The sequence below is a fragment of the Oreochromis niloticus genome, linkage group LG6 (assembly GCF_001858045.2).
Source record: "Oreochromis niloticus isolate F11D_XX linkage group LG6, O_niloticus_UMD_NMBU, whole genome shotgun sequence".
Lineage (NCBI taxonomy): Eukaryota > Metazoa > Chordata > Actinopteri > Cichliformes > Cichlidae > Oreochromis > Oreochromis niloticus.
The window spans coordinates 14,039,301-14,058,169 of record NC_031971.2 but is presented as its reverse complement, the minus strand read 5'-3'; the positions used below and the strand labels follow the sequence as shown (position 1 = coordinate 14,058,169).

The 18,869-nt window shown below is 41.1% G+C and overlaps 3 protein-coding genes across 4 annotated transcripts; 2 read left to right on the top strand and 1 right to left on the bottom strand.

The window, feature by feature from the left end:
- Nucleotides 1-128: 128 nt before the first annotated feature.
- Nucleotides 129-3,226, top strand: fgg (fibrinogen gamma chain). The gene is made up of 9 exons (XM_019360098.2): nucleotides 129-289; nucleotides 376-423; nucleotides 537-723; nucleotides 845-929; nucleotides 1,369-1,499; nucleotides 1,793-1,926; nucleotides 2,120-2,304; nucleotides 2,478-2,755; nucleotides 2,855-3,226. Exons 1-9 carry the CDS (start codon nucleotides 227-229, stop codon nucleotides 3,037-3,039), a joined length of 1,296 nt encoding a protein of 431 aa, XP_019215643.1. The 5' UTR covers nucleotides 129-226; the 3' UTR covers nucleotides 3,040-3,226.
- Nucleotides 3,227-10,919: 7,693 nt separating this feature from the next.
- On the top strand, nucleotides 10,920-16,651 carry plrg1 (pleiotropic regulator 1). The gene is made up of 15 exons (XM_003449699.5): nucleotides 10,920-11,079; nucleotides 11,286-11,392; nucleotides 12,421-12,557; nucleotides 12,770-12,823; nucleotides 12,903-12,996; nucleotides 13,132-13,222; nucleotides 13,308-13,406; nucleotides 13,525-13,617; nucleotides 13,997-14,146; nucleotides 14,440-14,541; nucleotides 14,927-15,029; nucleotides 15,143-15,251; nucleotides 15,642-15,781; nucleotides 15,885-16,078; nucleotides 16,173-16,651. The coding sequence occupies exons 1-15, from the start codon at nucleotides 11,071-11,073 to the stop codon at nucleotides 16,230-16,232; spliced, it is 1,542 nt and encodes a 513-aa protein (XP_003449747.1). The 5' UTR covers nucleotides 10,920-11,070; the 3' UTR covers nucleotides 16,233-16,651.
- Nucleotides 16,466-18,781, bottom strand: LOC106098558 (uncharacterized). 2 transcript variants are annotated; one of them, XM_019360100.2, is made up of 4 exons: nucleotides 18,372-18,636; nucleotides 18,070-18,266; nucleotides 17,627-17,832; nucleotides 16,466-16,835 (listed from the first exon to the last, which is right to left on the bottom strand). In XM_019360100.2, exons 2-4 carry the CDS (start codon nucleotides 18,141-18,143, stop codon nucleotides 16,618-16,620), a joined length of 498 nt encoding a protein of 165 aa, XP_019215645.2. In that variant the 5' UTR covers nucleotides 18,144-18,266; nucleotides 18,372-18,636; the 3' UTR covers nucleotides 16,466-16,617. The 2 variants fall into 2 exon arrangements, 1 of the variants encoding a protein (XP_019215645.2); XR_003220578.1 differs by having other exon boundaries at nucleotides 17,170-18,266; nucleotides 18,372-18,781.
- Nucleotides 18,782-18,869: the final 88 nt, after the last annotated feature.

Sequence of the window (18,869 nt, the reverse complement as noted above, 5' to 3'; positions counted from 1 at the left end):
GTGTCCTTTACCACAGCTATCAGTTGCAGACCGCATCAACTCCTGGCAATGATGTCTGTTGGACATTTGAGTCATGGGATTTTCACAACAAAGTGAGTGGGATTGTTTACCTATGAACCCCTTATCAAAGTCTGGACTGAGGACCTTGTTCAGATAAATAACCAACAGAGTCGAGCTTCTCTTCATTCTCCAACAAGACGAAAACACAACTGGCGGCCAAAGCAACATGGCTCCATCACTTCTTACAACAGCAGGAGGACTTTTGTTACTTTTCTCCTTCTCGTCAGCAGTAAGTCACTGAGCACTCTTGCAGTTTTGCTGATGTAGTTTTATTGAGCATAAAAATTATATTTATTGTTCCTTTTTTTTGTGCAGCAAATCCGAGGAGACAACATACAAGAATGCACCCCCAATGATGGCTTTGTAAGTGCGCAACTTTAAATCAAAGCTTCTTCCAGTATGGATTCTATTATTATAAAAGCACACCATCATAAAGAGTTTTGTTTGTTTTGTTGACATGCTCCATCTGTGTTTAGGGAAAATACTGTCCAACCACATGTGGAGTTGCTGATTACATGCAAAGATATACAGAAATGGTGGACCACGATTTGGACCAGTTGCTAAGGGAACTGGAAACAATTGCCAATTTGACTCGAGGGGCTGAAGAAACAATTACTTACATGAAAGATACAACTGTGGCACATCAAAAGAGCTCTGACCCAGGTAACGCAGTTATTTTGTGACGTTTAATCATCTTAACACTTACATTAATGCGATCAGGTTGAACAGCATATTGATGCGAAATCGAGAATACAGTCAAACCGGCTCATTTTTTCCATTTCAGACGTGCATTTCAAAAAGTCAACAAGTATCCTGGATGATGTTGTTCGGTTTGAGAAGACCATAATTGCTCAAGAACAGCAAATATTGTAAGTTACCTTACCAAAAGTTCAATGCATACTCTTACAACAGTTAGTTACTCCACTGCATTTAGTTACAATGCTCGTTTGTTGATTGATTTTTTTAAATCAACGACATATAAATTATTCTTTTTTTAATATAATGTGTTGTTGCTGAATAAACATGAACTTCTGTCAGGTTCTCAATGTGAAGATGCAAAACACAAAACTCTAAAGGAAGCTTGAAACTGAATTTCTATACATAGCAGCATCAGTGTCCACCTATTCCCACAGTTCAGTGTACTCAGGAGACATTTGTTACCCACACTACGTCCCTAAAAATCTATTGACCTTATACGTTAAATTAGATCTTTGTATAAGTTCAGGTTCATACTTAGGATTCATCTCAGCTTTTTATCTGTGTATAAAACCAAGGTACAGCTCATAGACTGTAATCCTCTCTTTCCAGTGAACTTCAGAACGTAATCTCCTCCAATGAGAGAAGAATGGCAGACTTGAAACAGCTCTCGAATCAGCTGCAGCAGAAATGCAATGAGCCCTGCAGAGACACAGTTGAGATCCAACCCACCACAGGAACAGGTAAAAAAAGAAGAAGAAGAAGAAATAATATGACCTCTAGGTTATTTCTGTTTCACAAGAAGTTTCTCAATCTTGTCTCATCTGAACAACATTTGTTGTCTTTCAGCATTTAGTCACAGGCTAAAATCAATATGCTGCTTCAGAGCAGAGCAAACATTTATCCTAGATGTAATGTCCTGTGACCTTTTGTAGTGGATGTGATTACATAATTATTTACCCAACTTAGAAAATATTCCGGTTTTTGTGTTTCATAATAGGCTGCTCATTTTTAAAAAATATGTTTTTCTAATCAGACTGCCAGGACGTTGCAAACAAGGGCGCCACCACCAGCGGTCTTTACTATGTGAAGCCATTAAAATCAACGGAGCAGTTCCTGGTCTATTGTGAGATTGACAGCTTTGGACGTGGCTTCACAGTAATACAAAGAGTACGTATCATTGATCTTACACTTAGTGATTCCTGTGTATTTTATCTATTTTAATTAATCTTTACATTTATGTAAAATTAAATATTCACTACAATTTTCATTAAGTCATGAAGGCATTAAATCATGTTTTGTTAACTAAGTGGTGAAACCACCCAATAAACTGATGACTCTGATCACGCCTTCCTGCCTACAGAGACGTGATGGCAGTCTGGACTTCCACAAGAACTGGGTCCAGTACAAGGAGGGCTTCGGTTATCTCTCACCAGATGACACCACAGAGTTCTGGTTAGGTAACGAGAAGATTCACGCGCTCACTACCAGCACCAACTTCCCCACTGTGCTCAGGATAGAGCTTGTTGACTGGGAGGGCAACAAAAGGTACACACACACACACACATGATAACAGATTATGTAAGAAAGGGACTTGTGGACAAGGCAAACATGACCGCTCTAGTAGCGAGGTTACCTTAGAGGAAGAAAAGAGATGATTCAACAGTTGTTACCACAAACTAACTTTAGATCCACGATTCTCTGTGGCCGTATTTCTCCAGGTATGCCGACTATAACATGTTCAGAGTGGGGCCAGAGATCGACATGTACCGGATGACCTATGGTTTCTACTTCGGTGGAGATGCAGGAGATGCATTTGATGGTTTTGACTTTGGAGATGACCCCAGCGACAAGTTCTACACAGCACACAACGGCATGCAGTTCAGCACCTTTGACAAGGACAACGACAAGTACGACGGCAACTGTGCTCAGCAGGACGGCTCTGGGTGGTGGATGAACAGATGTCATGCTGCACATTTGAATGGAAAATACTACCAGGGTAAGACCCTCCTGGCTAAAAGCAGCCACAGTTAGCATAAACAGAGACAAAAGTACTAATTAATGTGAGCTCTAAACTGTTTGCATTATCTTTATGCAGGTGGCAGGTACACTGAAAAGGATGCTGGTGAATTTGGCTTCGACAACGGCATCATTTGGGTCACGTGGCACAACCGCTGGTACTCCCTGAAAGAGACCACCATGAAGCTCATTCCCCTCAGTCGCATCACAGCAGGAGGACAGCAGGCTGGAGTCAAACAGTTTGGTGGACTTGGAGACGCTTAAAAAAAGGGACCAGGTTTTTGTTATGCTCTCACTAACAGCCCTGAAAACTCCTTAGATTAAATAAAATGCCTCCATGGAAACTTACTGACTTTTTGTTTTTCTGTAATGTCTCCATTATATCTGAGTTCCTTTTTCCTCTTCACTGTTTTTCAGATCTTTAAATAAAACCACTTTGCTTCTCTAGAAATGGGTGATCAGTATTTATATGGATCAACTTGTTGTCTGCTCAGATATACATAAAGTCATGTTGGCTAGCAGCTGAATTATTAAACCAACTAAAAATATGTTGCAATGAAACAAAAATATTTCCTAAAGTATAATTCACAGTCAGTTATATACACCTGTATGTAAAGCAAGACATGCCCTGACATAAATACCACCTTAAATACTCAATTTTGTGTCTACTTCATTTGCTGTAATGAACCCCACACACAGGTCAAACTGAATACCACATCAAGCCCTCCTATAGAACTTAAAAGCCAACTGAGTTTACTCTAAAAGCAACAAAACACAGAAACTAGGCCATGAGTTTTTCTCTTTCATAAAATGACAGTTGTAAAATGTCAGCATTGAGAGTGACCCTCAAAGCACGACACCAAAAAGCTGGAAACAGTTCAGTACGAGTACATAAAGGGTTCTTCAGAGAATATCTTCATTACAGTAATGAAATGTAAGGTAGCATTGGTTCCTTCAACCATTTTATTATTGAAGAATTCATTCAATTTGCTGTCAGTATTAATTTTGTTAAAATAACATTAACGCCATAACCGCATTAACGCGGCAAATCTCCATTAGCGAGTTATCGCAGCTCGCCCCCCTGGACAGCATCAACGCGTTAGCGCCATGCATGCCGTTAACGTCATTTTAACGAGATTAATGCTGACAGCACGAATAAGTTTTCACAAATTAATTAGATCCCCACCCAATGCAAGGTTTATGCCATAGCTGTGTAAAAGTACTAAAAGTACTGACTGGCAGTTTTTAATTATTTTTTTATGTGCAAGCTCTTTAAACGTAATACTTTTAATGCCAAAATATAGTTATTTTGTTATTCATGAATTTTCACATTTACTGTTTTTTAAAAAGCAGAAAAAAATGCAGCTTTAAAAAAATTGTTATTTATTTACTTAAATAAAAAATACATTTACTAAAAGAATTATTCGATTAATTTGTGACTTCTCAGACACGTTCAGTGTGCCAGATCAAATTTGACTATTGAAAATGGAATTTTAATAAATAGCAACATAATTTTTGTTGTGATTATTAACAATTATTTTGGTTGAAAAGAAGTTTTTGAGAGATTTACAAAGTATTTGTGTTTTCCTGTTTTTATGGCAGGTGGTCTAATGAATATGTTAGGTACTGTATGATCTCAGCATGTTGCTAACTGAACAAACCGTGTTGTGTGCTTTTCTGACCTTAAGCCATTTGTCGTATTGTTGCAGAGTTATTGGAAAATCATTGGCTTGTTTATTTTGAGCCACACCAACACCGTTTATTTATTTTGTATTGTACTGGTTGTACTTGTCCAGAGGCATCATCAGACTCACATCGATAATCTCATGGAGTTCAAATTCCACCAGATCCTTTGTACATCATTATGCCAAATGACACATGAACTGCTATGAATACTGGTCAAAGACAGTAGGTGATATTTTTGTTCTGTTCTGGGGGATAAAAAAATTGTTTTTTTTTATCAGTTTTTTAAACTATCTCACAATAACGTCAGTAAAATAATTCATCTTAAACTGGATTGTTTGAATTTGCCATCCCACAGCACAGACATCGCCCACACATTGCAATAGCTAGGTTAAAGTTTAGACTGGATAACCTTTGATAGATGTACTCTTCTGGGCAAACATAGTCAGGTACAAGAGGAGGGATAATCAAACTATGGCCCGTGACCCCACCAAATTAACAAATAACGTTCTCATTTTATAAAAATATGTAATACAAAATGTGTGACTATTTAAAATTCTGACATTTCTGTGATGAATACTGTGTAAAAGTATAAATCATTCGGTGTTTTCTGCAGTAAGAGAGTCAGACTTATAATAATATGTATATGGATGTTTTGTATTCGACTCCTCGAGTGAAATTATGTTCCATTTCATGATTTTTTTGGTCACATTTGCATCTTAGTTGAATGTTGTAGTTTGTAGCTGAATGTTTCTGTGAAACATTCAGCTACATATTCATCAGAGAATGACTCAGACTGTTACTTTTGTTTGAGTTATTTCAAACAATTATCGAGGTAAATAAAGTATGTTACAAAAGACACTTGGTTTGAGTTGCAATCCAAATCTAACAATTTCATCATCTCTTCAATGCAAAAAATGTGTAATCATTATTGAGAACTTGCTTTGTTGTCATTAAGTGTTAGGGGCTGGGTCTGTGACCCAGTGTTTTGAGTTTATTTTGTATTTTTGTTTTTCTTCTGTTAAATTGCATTCATGTTAAGTTCTCATGTTATTTAGTTCAGGGTTCATTTGTGGAGTTTCTTGCCTTCTTAATGGGGTTGGGACCATCAGTTGTGTTGTGGAGAAGTCATGTTGGTACACAGCTGACAGCCCTATATGACAACTGTTAGACTTCATATTATGACAAGAACCAATCAGCTAAGTAAAGAGAAATGACAGACCATCATTACTTTAAAAACTGAAGGTCAGTCAGTCCAGAACATTGCTAAAACTTTGAATGTGTCCCCAAGTGCAGTCGCAAAAACCATCAAGAACTACGACGAAACTGGCTCACATGAGGACCGCCCCAGGAAAGGAAGACCAAGAGTCACCTCTGCTGCTGAGGATAAATTCATCCGAGTCACCAGCCTCAGAAATCGCAAGTTAACAGCACCTCAGATTAGAGCCCAGATAAATGCCACACAAAGTTCCAGTAGCAGACACATCTCTACATCAACTGTTCAGAGGAGACTGTGTGAATCAGGTCTTTACGATCAAATAGCTGCTAAGAAACCATGACTAAGGAAAAACAACAAGCGGAAGAGATTTGTTGGGCCAAGAAACACAAGAAATGGACATTAGACCAGTGGAAATCTGTGCTTTGGTCTGATGAGTCCAAATCTGAGATCTTTGGTTCCACACGCTCTGTCTTTGTGCGACACAGAAAATGTGAACAGATGGTCTCTCATGCATGCTTCCCAGCGTGAAGCATGGAGGAGGAGGTGTGATGGTGTGGGGGTGCTTTGCTGGTAACACTGTTGGGGATTTATTCAAAATTGAAGGCACACTGAACCAGCATGGCTACCACATTTACATTCTGTTTTTCTAAATAGCAATATTGGTGTTGCCTAAGTGTACCATTCCACTACCTTCAATTATGCAAAATCATGCAAAATAATACATATTGCTGTCAGAAGTAAAACTAAACAAAACCACTTGAAAAGTGGTTGAAATTCAGTGAGTCATATCCTGATGATTTCAATGCATCTGCCTCTAAAAATATGTACTTGGAGAGTAATTTACCCATAATACTGTAATAATACAACACCACTGTTTCTCTACAGAAAAAGGGGGAGCTAATTGTCCCCCCTGAGTTGCAGTAGCACAGGTCAACTGATCAAAACCAACCTACTGGAGCACACAAGGCAAATTATTACGTGACTTGCATCTAAGGCTGTAATTTCTGCGTGTTGAAAATGATATTTTTTACTTGATTTTTTTATTTTTGGTTTTCCTTACACTGCCAAGACAGAGCAAATAAGAGAGCCACCAAAAGTGGTCTTTACTATGTAAAACCAAGAAACAGAGCAGTTCCTGACCTATTGTGAGATTGACGTCCACAGTAATACAAAGGGAATACATCACCTTAACCACACATCAAAATGGATCGCCTGTCGCTGGAGCCTGTCCCAGGTGTAAAATCATTTGTTTTCTAATCTTCGATAATAATTTTTCATAAATTCCCTCTGTCGTCAATTTTAGATCAAAAATCTTTTAGGATTTAACAAATGCTTTTTGTCTCTGATCACTGCCTACAGAGACGTGATGGCAGTCTGGACTTCCACAAGAACTGGGTCCAGTACAAGCAGGGCTTCGGTTATCTCTCACCACAGAATTCTGGTTAAGCAATGAGAGGGTTTACCTGTTCACTACTAGCTCTAACGTCCCAATTGTGCTCAGGATAGAGCTTGTTGACTGGGAGGGCAACAAAAGGTACACACACACACACACGATAACAGATTATGTAAGAATGCACTTATGGACAAGGCAAACATGTCCGCTCTAGTAGCGAGGTTACCTTAGAGGAAGAAAAAAAATGACTCAACAGTTGTTACCAAAACCTAACTTTAGATCCATGATTCTGTGACAGAGACAAAAGTACTAATTAATGTGAGGTCTAAACTGTTTGCATTATCTTTATGCAGGTGGCAGGTACACTGAAAAGGATGCTGGTGAATTTGGCTTCGACAACGGCATCATTTGGGTCACGTGGCACAACCGCTGGTACTCCCTGAAAGAGACCACCATGAAGCTCATTCCCCTCAGTCGCATCACAGCAGGAGGACAGCAGGCTGGAGTCAAACAGTTTGGTGGACTTGGAGACGCTTAAAAGAGACAATTTTTTTTAATGCTCTCACTAATAGCTCTGAAAAATGCCATCATGGAAAAGTTTCTATTTTTTTGTTTTTGTATTTTTCTGTTTGCAGAATACCTGAGTCCCTTTTTCCTCATTTCCTTGCTACACTCTCAATTCTAAAAAAAGAAAAAAAGCAATAGTGTGCAAATCTCATATACCTATAAGATTTTCACAGCAGAGCATAGAAAACATATCAAATCTTGAAAATGACACATTGTATACCTTCAATGAATCACTAGCTTATTGTGGTGGAGGGGTTTGTGTATCCCAGGAATCCCAGGGGCTATGTTATTGGTGGGCTTTTGCCCCCTGCTATGATCTCCCATGTCAAATCTGTCCTGGGTGAAGGATCTGACAAAGACCTATTCAAAAACCCCTATGAAAAGATGATCCAGGGAGCAGTTCACCCTGCCTGATATAGGGTTACTGGGGCCCTGCTCTGGAGCCAGGCCCAGGGAGGATGACCGAGGCCGAACACCTGGTGGCCGGGCTTTAGTGCATGGGGCCTGGCTGAGCACAGCCCAAAAAAGGGGCGTGGGCCCACCCTCCTGTAGGCCCACCACCCTCAGGATTTGTCATAGGGGTCGGTGCAGTGTGTGCTGGGCTGCGCTCAGGGGCAGAGACCCTGGCAGACCGATCACGGACTACCAAGACTAGCGACTGGGGCATGGAACATCACCTCTGTGGTGGGGAAGGAGCCTGAGCTAGTGCATAAGGTCGAGAGGTCGAGAGTCCACATCTTGGACTCTAGAACGAGTTTCCTGGAGAGGGGGTGGAGTTTTCCAACATAGATGGCAGGGTTTGTTCGGGTCAGGAAACAGGTCCTGAGTGTCAGTCCAGAGTACCCAGTTTCTTTGATTACCTGGGTGGGGTGCTTGAGGGGGACCACTTGAGTCCCCCACCTGGTGACTCTGTCGTCTTACTGGGAAACTTTATCACTCATGTGGGCAACAACAGTGAGACCTGGAGGGGTATGACTGGGCCAGATCTGAACCCAAGTGGTGTTTTGTTACTGGACTTGTTACTGGTGCAAACCACAGTTTGTCCATAACAAGCACCATCTTCAAACATAAGGGTGGCCATAATGTAACTAGATTACTCTCCAGTTACAGTAACTCAGAGTTGTTGTACCAGATTCTGAATGTAGCAGCTTAGTAAAGATATTCTTGAAACCATCAATGGCCCCTGACTTTTGTTTTATTAACTGATTATAATAATTTGCTTTGGATAATCAGTCTTTTAGTCATTTTATTACAGTTTTCACATCAAAATCTCAAGACTGCTCATTATGACTTTTAGATTTTAGTTTGCAGCAATTTTGACTTTTAATAAATATGATCTTCTTTTCCTGTGGTCGCCCAGATAAACTATCTTTTAAAAAAAATGTCTAACTGAACAAACTGTGACGTTAAATCTTTGAGGACAGAAAACCATTTTGTCACATTGTTGCAGAGCTTTCAGAGCATCTCAGTTGAATTGTTTATTTTGAGCCACACTAACACAGTTTATTTACTTTGCATTGAACTTGTAGTACTTGTCCCCGTGCATCATCAGACTCACATCGATAATCTCTGTCAGAGTCCAAATTCTGCCCAGCTCTTGGCGTGTGATTTTGCCGAACAATGCGTGGATTTCTAAAGCTTCTTAACAGGATAGCATTATGTTAGTACACCCACTGACTCTTTCAAAAGCCAGTTTGTTTGTTTGTTTTAATTAAATTGGCCTCAGACATTTTTGAAAAACACTGATATAAATTTACTCTGCCACAATAACGCAACACACACACACACACTGCACCATTTAGGTTCAAATTCGAAATGGATAACCATTAATAGATGTACTCTGCTGGGCAAACATGATCTGGTACAGAAGGAAGCAAAACCAAATTTGGGCCTGTCCTCCCACCAAATCTCAAACACCAAATCAGGAAATCAGGAAACAGATGAAGAAAAGTGTTGTTGAAATATACATGCAGCCCTGATCTCAGTAATCTTTATGATTGTGTGGCATAGAACCAATGTTGCTTTATTTAAATGTGGATTTGTTCAGGCTCTTACACTGAGGATGTCATTAGGGACAGTGAAAACAGGTCCAGCGAAAACAGGTCCAGCTTACACATTCCGAGTGAAAGCTGGAGAAATGTCACTTTGACTCCATAAGAAACAGCTCACTGCTAACTAGGCGAGGACTAGAGCATTAAACACAATAATAATTTGGTGGCCATTGCCATCCATTAAAATAGGACCCTCTGGGAATCACCAAGACCTGGTATATTATGAGCTACTATTCACCAGCTAGAGGTTAGTTAGTCCAGAAATAAGCAGTTAAGGTGATCAGGAGAAAACAGACAGAACCATTTGTCCAGTTCAGAGTCACACAGCCTGTTCTATGGGGCAAGAGGCAGTACACACTGAACAGACAGACATTCTTGAAATTTAGAATCACTGTTAAATCCATGCTTCTTTTTTCTTTTTTCTTCTGGACTGTGAAAGGAAACGGCTGGACACAGGTGGATTTAATCGTTGGATCTTCTGGCTGTAAAGCAACAATGTTAATCACACCACAGTGCTGCTCCAGAACAAGCAACTATTAATGATAAACTTTAAAAAAAAAAAAAAAAAAAAAAAGGCCTGCATTTGTATAGCGCTTTACTTAGCCCTAAGGACCCCAAAGCGCTTTACACTACATTCAGTCATTCACCCATTCACACCCACATTCACACACTGGTGATGGCAAGCTACATTGTAGCCACAGCTGCCCTGGGGCGCACTGACAGAGGCGAGGCTGCCGGACACTGGCGCCACCGGGCCCTCTGACCACCACCAATAGGCAAACATGGGGTTAGTAGCTTGCCCAAGGATATTTGGCATGCAGCCGGGAGGCAGCCTGGGATCGAACCACCGACCTTCCGATTGGTGGCGGACCTGTTTTTGGTGTTGGACCTTGTTTTTGCAGTAAGTGCAAAAGCAAAAAAAAATGTGGCAAAAGCACTGGAAATAGTGCCACAGAGGGCATTATTTCTAAAATTAGCAGGAGTGGTAAGAAAGAAAGGAACGGCAAAGCGCAGACTGAACTGATTAAAGCAACTTGGAGAGCACTAATTATTAGTAGTAGTAATAGTAGTAGTATTAGTGTCAAGAAAAGAAGGAGATACTGTGTCCTCGCTTTATGCATTTATAAAGCGATTCGGACGAGTAGAGGTTAAAGATTTGGCTTTTTAAAATTGTATTTCAATTTCCCTCCTGGCCTATAGGTGGCGCTAACAAACTGCTAGCTGTCCTTTTACCTCTTTACTTCCGGGGTATTCGGTCGTTGGAGCGTCGCGGTAGTCATGTTTTTGCGTTCGTGATACTTTTTGGGGAACGTGCTTTGTTTTGCTGAAAAAAGGGATATTTTTCCGCTTCTTTATAACATTACTTTATTTTTACCGCCACAATGACTGAGGTAAGAAGATATTTAAAGTCCGTTTTGGGTTTTTTTTTGTGTTTCCGCCCGCCCGGCAGACACATAGCCCCGCTCGGCTAATTGCTGCAACCACATACGCTTATGGTTTTGTTTGCATTGCTCATAGTAAAAAGTAGTTACTCCCAACGTTTTCCGTGGTTGCACTAGTTTAAAACACGTGTTTTCTTATTTATTATCATCTACAGGATGTTCAGAAGCACTCAGTCCACACTCTGGTCTTCAGATCTCTTAAAAGGACTCATGATATGTTTGTGTCTGATCACGCCAAGTCCATCGCGCTGGATGATGAAAGGTAAAGGCACAGTGTTACCTTCTAATGATTTGAAGTTGTGCTTATGGGTGAATTACAGGGTTTTCAGAGTCTAATGTTAATTTAGTTCAGGTGAACTGCAGCACAGTGTAGTCCAGTACAGAGAAGAGCAGTGAAAACGTCTCAGTTTTAATAAGCATCTCACAAATCTGCAGGTTATTGGATTTTCTTTTTAATTTTTTTTTACGTTTAGCCTTTTGTGGACCTTCAAAAAATATTTTCCTATAATTTAAGACTAGTTACCACTTTCTCAGGTTCACATTGCAAGCTCTAATGCCGTGTGAAATTGTTGTAGAGGTTTTAATTTAATCATTTTGCACTAGCGCTTTGTATTAGTGTTGCTCGCTAGACCAGATAAATGAGGAGGGCTGGAGAGATTGGCAATGACAAAAAAACAGGGGATGGAGGTGGTGATGGCAGAGCAGAAGAGGTTAAGCTTTTCATTGGGCGTGACTGGGGTGGATAAAAATGAGTATATTACAGGGAGAGCTCAGGTCGAGTACTTTGAAGACAGTCTAGAGTTAGAGAAACAAAGCTGAGATAGTTTGGACATGTGCAAAGGAGGGTTTGGACAAAGGATGTTTAAGATTGAGCTGCCAAACAGGAGAGAAAGACGAAGGAGGACATACAGAGAGTTTCACACAGGACGATGTTCGTAATAAGGTGAGAGGGAGGCAGATGTTCTGCTGTTGTGACCCCTAAAGGGAGCAGTCAAAAAAAAGAAGCATTTGTAGCTGCAGCACTAAAGAGCATTAATTTTTTTCAGGAGTTTATTTTCAGTTTACCAAAATGTCTATTGTCTAGGAAGTTAAAGCGCTATCAATTTCCTCCTCGAAGAAAGAAAAATCTCTGCTGCTACACCCCAGACAGTAAATTAGATCTACTTTCAAATACTAGTAAAAAGTTCAAGGTATTTACTGTGTTGTTCATGTGAATATCATTATGCTCATTTGATTATAAATATTAGATGTTTATAAAGGAAAATGCATCATTATGTCATCTGTTTGCAGCCACAAGTTGAAGATGGGGGTTAAACTGAAAGCAGACTACGATGCAGTGTTACACCTGCCCATCCTGAAGGAAGGGAAAGACAGAGCCTCACATCTTTCGGGCAGCATGGAAGGCCACCAGAACTACGCTCAGCCAGGTGAGGATGAAAGTGTCACTGCATGTCAGAGTCACTCTTAAGTGTGCCAACAATTTATTATTAACAAATATGTGGAAATGTAGATTTTTATTAGTTATTTTTTGCTGTTAAAAAGCTCAGTTTGTCTTTAAATTTAGCTTTTCTTTGTTTTCTGAAACCTTTTATTTCAAAACTACATGATTTAAAGACATTTTGGGAATATTACGTTTCAGGTGAGGACCCAGAATACCTGATCACTGGGACACATGCCTACCCATCTGGACCAGGTAAATACTCTCAATTTGTGACTTTTTAATTTCATCATCCCAATTGGAGTCTTTATAACCAGTATTTTTTACTCACCAGGGGTGGCATTGACCGCTGACACAAAGATGCACAGGAATCCCAGTGACACTGGAGTACACTCCATGGCGTTAGTTTTACCCCCATCGCAAGCTAGGTAAACTTTGTCCCTCACACACACACACAGTACAAAGGGAGTCAGTCACCAGTAGCAATTTAGCAAAAAAGCACTAATAACAAAATGATGCTTACTCACACATAAACCATCATTTACTCTGTGGGTCATTTGTAGGCAGGACGCGAGTCGCACAGCAGCCAGTATTGCTGACATCCACCGGCATGCAGGAGGAGCAGAGCGATCTCACCCTCCGTCATCTGCAGTGGTAGGTCACAGTTTATTCGTACTTTTACTCAGGCTAATCGGTTTGAATGAAAGAAGTGCAGATCTGATCATCAGTGTGTTTTCAGTCGCTCCTGGAGGGAGGTGGCACCAGAAATTCTGCTCTCATGAGGAGAGCGCCCACAATGCCCAAACCTCAGTGGCATCCACCATGGAAACTGTTTCGGGTAACTAGCAATCATTTCAACTTTTCTAAGTTTACTCGACATGATGCGCATACAGTGGGCGCGGTCTGGGTGGGATATGTTCTGTGTTTGTTTAACTGTAGTTTGTTTTGTCTGGTAGGTCATCAGCGGTCACCTTGGCTGGGTGAGGTCCATCGCTGTAGAGCCTGGGAATCAGTGGTTTGTCACAGGCTCTGCTGATAGGACTATAAAGGTGAGTCAAGCGGGAAATAACAGTAAGCGACAAACTAAAAATGGCTCATCTGACATGGAGTCACCTCGGTTTGGTTACATGATGACAGCAAAGACTGACATGTTGAAACAGGACACAACATGTGTTGTGTCCTCCTCTTTCTCCCCTGCTAAATTAGCTCTCCTCCGAGTCACCTCTCCTCGAGATCGTTACCTGTGTTTATTTAATAGATTGTGTTTTCTGTAGGTTCAGACATGCCAAAGTGCCTGCTAGCAACTTTAATACCCTGCTCTTCACAGATGATTAAGTTATACTGAATGCCCAATTTTTACCTATTAAACTGTTTGTAAATTAATCTCAGATTATCTTAATTTGACTTGAAGGCTGCCTGTCTTGACAGATCTGGGACCTGGCCAGTGGAAAACTGAAACTCTCTCTGACTGGACACATCAGCACAGTGCGTGGCGTGGCGGTCAGCAACCGCAGTCCTTACCTGTTCTCCTGCGGGGAGGACAAGCAGGTCAAATGTTGGGATCTGGAGTACAACAAGGTATACTTTCAAACAAGCGAGTTATTGGTTTGTGTCATTCAAAACAGTTTATTTAGCAGCTTTATGCTGTAATGATTTACACATTCACCTGTGAAAGATCCCGCAGGAAGTGACACAAATATTTTTTTTTTTTGGGTTGCATCTGGCATAAAATCTTTGCCCAATAAAACAGGCACAGCCCTGGTGAATAAAGGTGCAGCTGAAACTAGCTATCTAGCTTCTGTTGTGGTTTATTTTCTTTCTCTTTTTGTAATGTTGTGGATGTTTCTTGACTATATTGGTTTATATTTTAGGTAATCAGGCACTATCACGGACATCTCAGCGCAGTGTATGATCTGGATCTGCATCCGACCATCGACGTGCTCGTGACGTGCAGCAGAGATGCCACAGCGAGGGTAAGCACTTACTCTGTGTTGAATCAGTGGATGACACTGATGGAATGACTGAAACTGATCAGGTTGAAGCAGGACAGTGCAGAAAACTGTGTGACAAACAGCCACAGACCGAGCAGCAGGTATACCGTCATCTCAATGTTCTCCATTGACGTGTCATCATGGGACTTTCAACTGCGTTGCTATAATGACCCCTCACATATTGAGGTGGTAGTTAATTGTAATGGAAATGATATGAAGAAATGAGGGGTGGCTCAACCCTTCTGCACAGTACTATATATTGTGTCTGTTATGGAGATGCCACTCTTCCACTATAAAGGGCTGTGTTCAAATGTGGTGTGCAGGGTTATGAGATGACACTAACTGCTTGTCCTCCCTGTCCATGCAGGTGTGGGACATCAGGACGAAGGCAAACGTGCACACACTGACCGGTCACACAAACACCGTGGCCACGGTGAGATGTCAGGCAGCAGAACCACAAATTATCACAGGTACAATTTTTTTTTTCAAATCGCTCACAACAGCAGTATAAACCCCTCAGTAAGACAGGCTTTAAAGTGGTTTCTCTTCACTCTTGTCCCTAATGTGTGATCGGTTTGTGCAGGGAGCCACGATTCAACCATCAGGCTGTGGGATCTGATTGCTGGGAAAACCAGAGCAACTCTTACAAACCACAAGAAGTCTGTGCGAACACTGGTCCTGCACCCCAGACAGTAAGTGGTGTTTTATAAGGTAGCGTTGGTTGGAGTGGGGGAAACGCAGCATGCAGACTCCTCAAACGATGCTTTTTACAATATTGTTTGTTAAACTATGCAGTTGTTATAAATATAATGTTTTTACAGTAGCTCCTTCGACATGAGGCAGGTACACACAGGTGTTACTAATTGCATCAGTTAGTTGTAAGCCTAATTAATGTGATTAGTAACACCCTTGTTTACCTGTTTCATGCCAAAGTGAATCCTGTAATTTAAAAAAAATAAAGTTTTGATTAATACTTGAGTCATGATTTAGGATTACAGGAGCACATTTGTTCATGACTTTAATTACAAGAACTAATTAAGAGTTGTTGTTCTTCAGATATCGATGTCATATTTGTTTTGCAGATATACTTTTGCCTCTGGATCTGCCGATAACATCAAGCAGTGGATGTTCCCAGATGGAAACTTCATCCAGAACCTGTCGGGCCACAACGCCATCATCAACACTCTGGCTGTTAACTCTGATGGAGTGTTGGTGTCTGGAGGTAATAAAGAGCTGCGGTGCTCTCTTTAACTGTCTGCCTTTTTTTTGTTTGCTTGTTTTAAATCATTCTTTTTTGAGGCTAATGCTGACCTCATTACACACAGCCGACAATGGAACTATCCACATGTGGGACTGGAGGACCGGATACAATTTCCAGCGTATCCACGCAGCCGTGCAGCCCGGATCTCTGGACAGCGAGTCGGGAATCTTCGCTTGCATGTTTGACCACTCTGAAAGCCGACTGATCACCGCAGAGGCTGACAAGACCATTAAAGTTTACAAAGAGGATGACACCGCTGTACGTTACACTGTTATACTCAACTTGTATTTCTGTGCCGATTCTGATGCAGCAGGAAATAAAATAAATAATAACCATGTTTTCTTTCCTGCAGACAGAAGAAAGCCACCCAGTCAACTGGAAACCAGAAATCCTCAAGAGAAAAAGATTCTAAAGATTTTTTATTTGTTTTTCTTGTCACAGTAACAGCAGTGAATTTTATTCCCACCAACTTTTGTTTGCTCGTGCTTTTTCCGTCAGGCAAACTCTCAGCTTTGACAGAAGCATCCCTCTTCATTCTAAAAACCATTTGCAGTCCTCGTTGTATGATGTTAGTCCGATAAAGCTGCCGTTCTGGTAACGGCTCTCCGATAGCTGTGATCCGACTCGTCCACCAACAGAAGCCACTCTTCACCTTCAGAAGGACAGACTTCAGAGTGGACCTGCTCCCTGCTCGAGTCAAACCCTTCAAAGGAAAAGTGTTTGGCAGTTTTAGCCAAGAAAGAAAAAACTTGTATTGTTTCAGCAGAATTGGCGGTTGTACAGACATGGAAAGTTTATTATGCTCCATTTGAATAAAGACCACATTTTTCACATGCCTGCGTTTGTTCAGTAGAGGTGGGTTTTGTGTACTCACCGAGGTATCCGTGGGTGAAGACGTTCCTGTAGTACTTACAGCCGTCACCCTTGATCTCCTCCCAGTAACACTGATCTCCACAGGACTCGCTGAGCTCCACTGTGGTTCTGCTTTCAGCAGCTGTCTGCATTATCTGCTCGCCTGTGAGGTCAAGTTGGAACAGCAGAAATGTTAGATGAATCTAAAGTGGCTGCCACTTTATAATTAAGTGGCTGACTATCAGTAGACTTGGGAAATTAAAGGCCTATTAATGCTTAATATGTATTCATGCTGTGTACAACAGGATTATTCTATGAATAATTTTCCATATTTTTCTCCCAGTTAACAGTAATTGAATTGCTTTCATTAAAGCGAGTTTTTACCAGACAACCTTTCTATTGAGGGGGATTTATTATCCCTGTTGTGTAACGATGTTCAACTAAGATTTTTATGAAAATGTAGCTCAGCTAGGAAAGAGTGGCAAATTTCCTCTGACCTCTGAAAATATCTTCACTTAGAGAACGGCCACTCGCTCATTATTTTCTCTTTTTGGGACCATCTGTAAACTCTAGAGATGGTTGTGTGGGGAAATCCCAGTAGACCAGCCTGTCTGACACTAGCAGACATGCTACATTCACAGTCTGTTAAATCGCTTTTCTTCCTTATTCTGGTGTTCGGTTTGAATTTCAGCAGGTTGATGAGTTGCTGGCATGTAACTGGCTGGTTTTGGTAAATCATTTAAAGATGTGTACCTAATAAAGTGGGTGTGAGTATATGTTCCAGGCATGATGGAGAAGAATTTGAAATAAGATTTTAGTTATCATCATCTATTAAAGCCAAAGTGGGAATATTGGGAAGGATCCTCTGTTAAATCATCAATATTGCTCTAAGTAAGAGTAATTTGGTTGAATTGTTGGGCAAATGGTGGTGTTTGTTAATGTTTCCATGGCTACCTGAGTCCTGCATGTAGAGCTTGGAGAGAGAATGACAGAAGGCTCGGCCAGGTTTCTTCTTCAGACAGGCTTTTCTTGGCTCTGGCTGCTCCTCCACCTCCTTCTGAGGTTCTTCAACCGTCAGTAGGTGGCCCGCATTATACATGATCTCCTCTTCTAGAGACCTGAGACACATGTCAAAGTGCTCTTCATCCTCCTCTGCACTTCTGGGGGACAACAGCATTGATGGTTGAGAGTTCAGACGCTACAGTTAGGGGCACTCGTGATCTCTATCATCTCTAAAATACATTTAATTTAGCTAAGATATTTTTTTCCAAGACAACATGAAATGGTGACATTGTTCCAGGAAATTCAAGGACACGTGTGACTGAAGGACGACACTTTCTAACAAATGCAGTTTCCATCCTGCTAAAATTTCAGGTTTTAAAACATGTCCTCCTCACCTGAAGTCCACCCACAGCAGGCCTGCAGTGATCAGTCCCAGCCACTCACTGGCCTCCCAGTTGTTTGTCACCATGATGTGATGATGACCTCCCGTGTTTCAGCATAGTTGAGTTCCTTCTTACAGCTGCGTGATGCCTGGTAAGCCGGAGTCATAAACGGACAAATCACAGCAGCCTCCTCCACTCCTGCAGCCATGCTGAAAACACACACAGCTTTAATATGCACAACACTCAGCAGTGACGGAGCCCATCAGAGATTAGAACAGATGAAACGTGTGTTATCCACGTCACTTTGCACTCACGCGTCGTTGATGTTGCCCGTCACCCCTCCTTCGATGTCCATCCACACCGGGAGCCCGTCATCTTTCAGGTGGTCGTATATCTTCTTGACAAGAGGCTGATCATCCCACTGATAGGGGAGCATAATGTGAGATGGCATGTTTTGGTTTTTTAAATTTCACTTAGATTTATGAGAAAGAAAAAGTCCTGAGATGCTTTGGTGTTGGTGTTTTTCTGAGTTGCTGAGCAAACTAACCCAGACAATGAGACTCTGTAGCTATGCTGCTTGTTTACTGTGGTCAGATTACACCTGTTGCATGGTTGCAGCAGGCCATGATAGCAACTACAAGCTGCAGGACAAATGAGAGGTCAGCAGTGACAATAAACTGTAAGACCAGCTTTTTCCAGCCATTCCTACCTTTTATTATTTATATTGAGCACAGTTTAGACTTACAACAGACAGACTGGAGTCTGTTATGAAGAAATGAGAAACTCTCTATTTGTGTTTCTTTAACTATGAC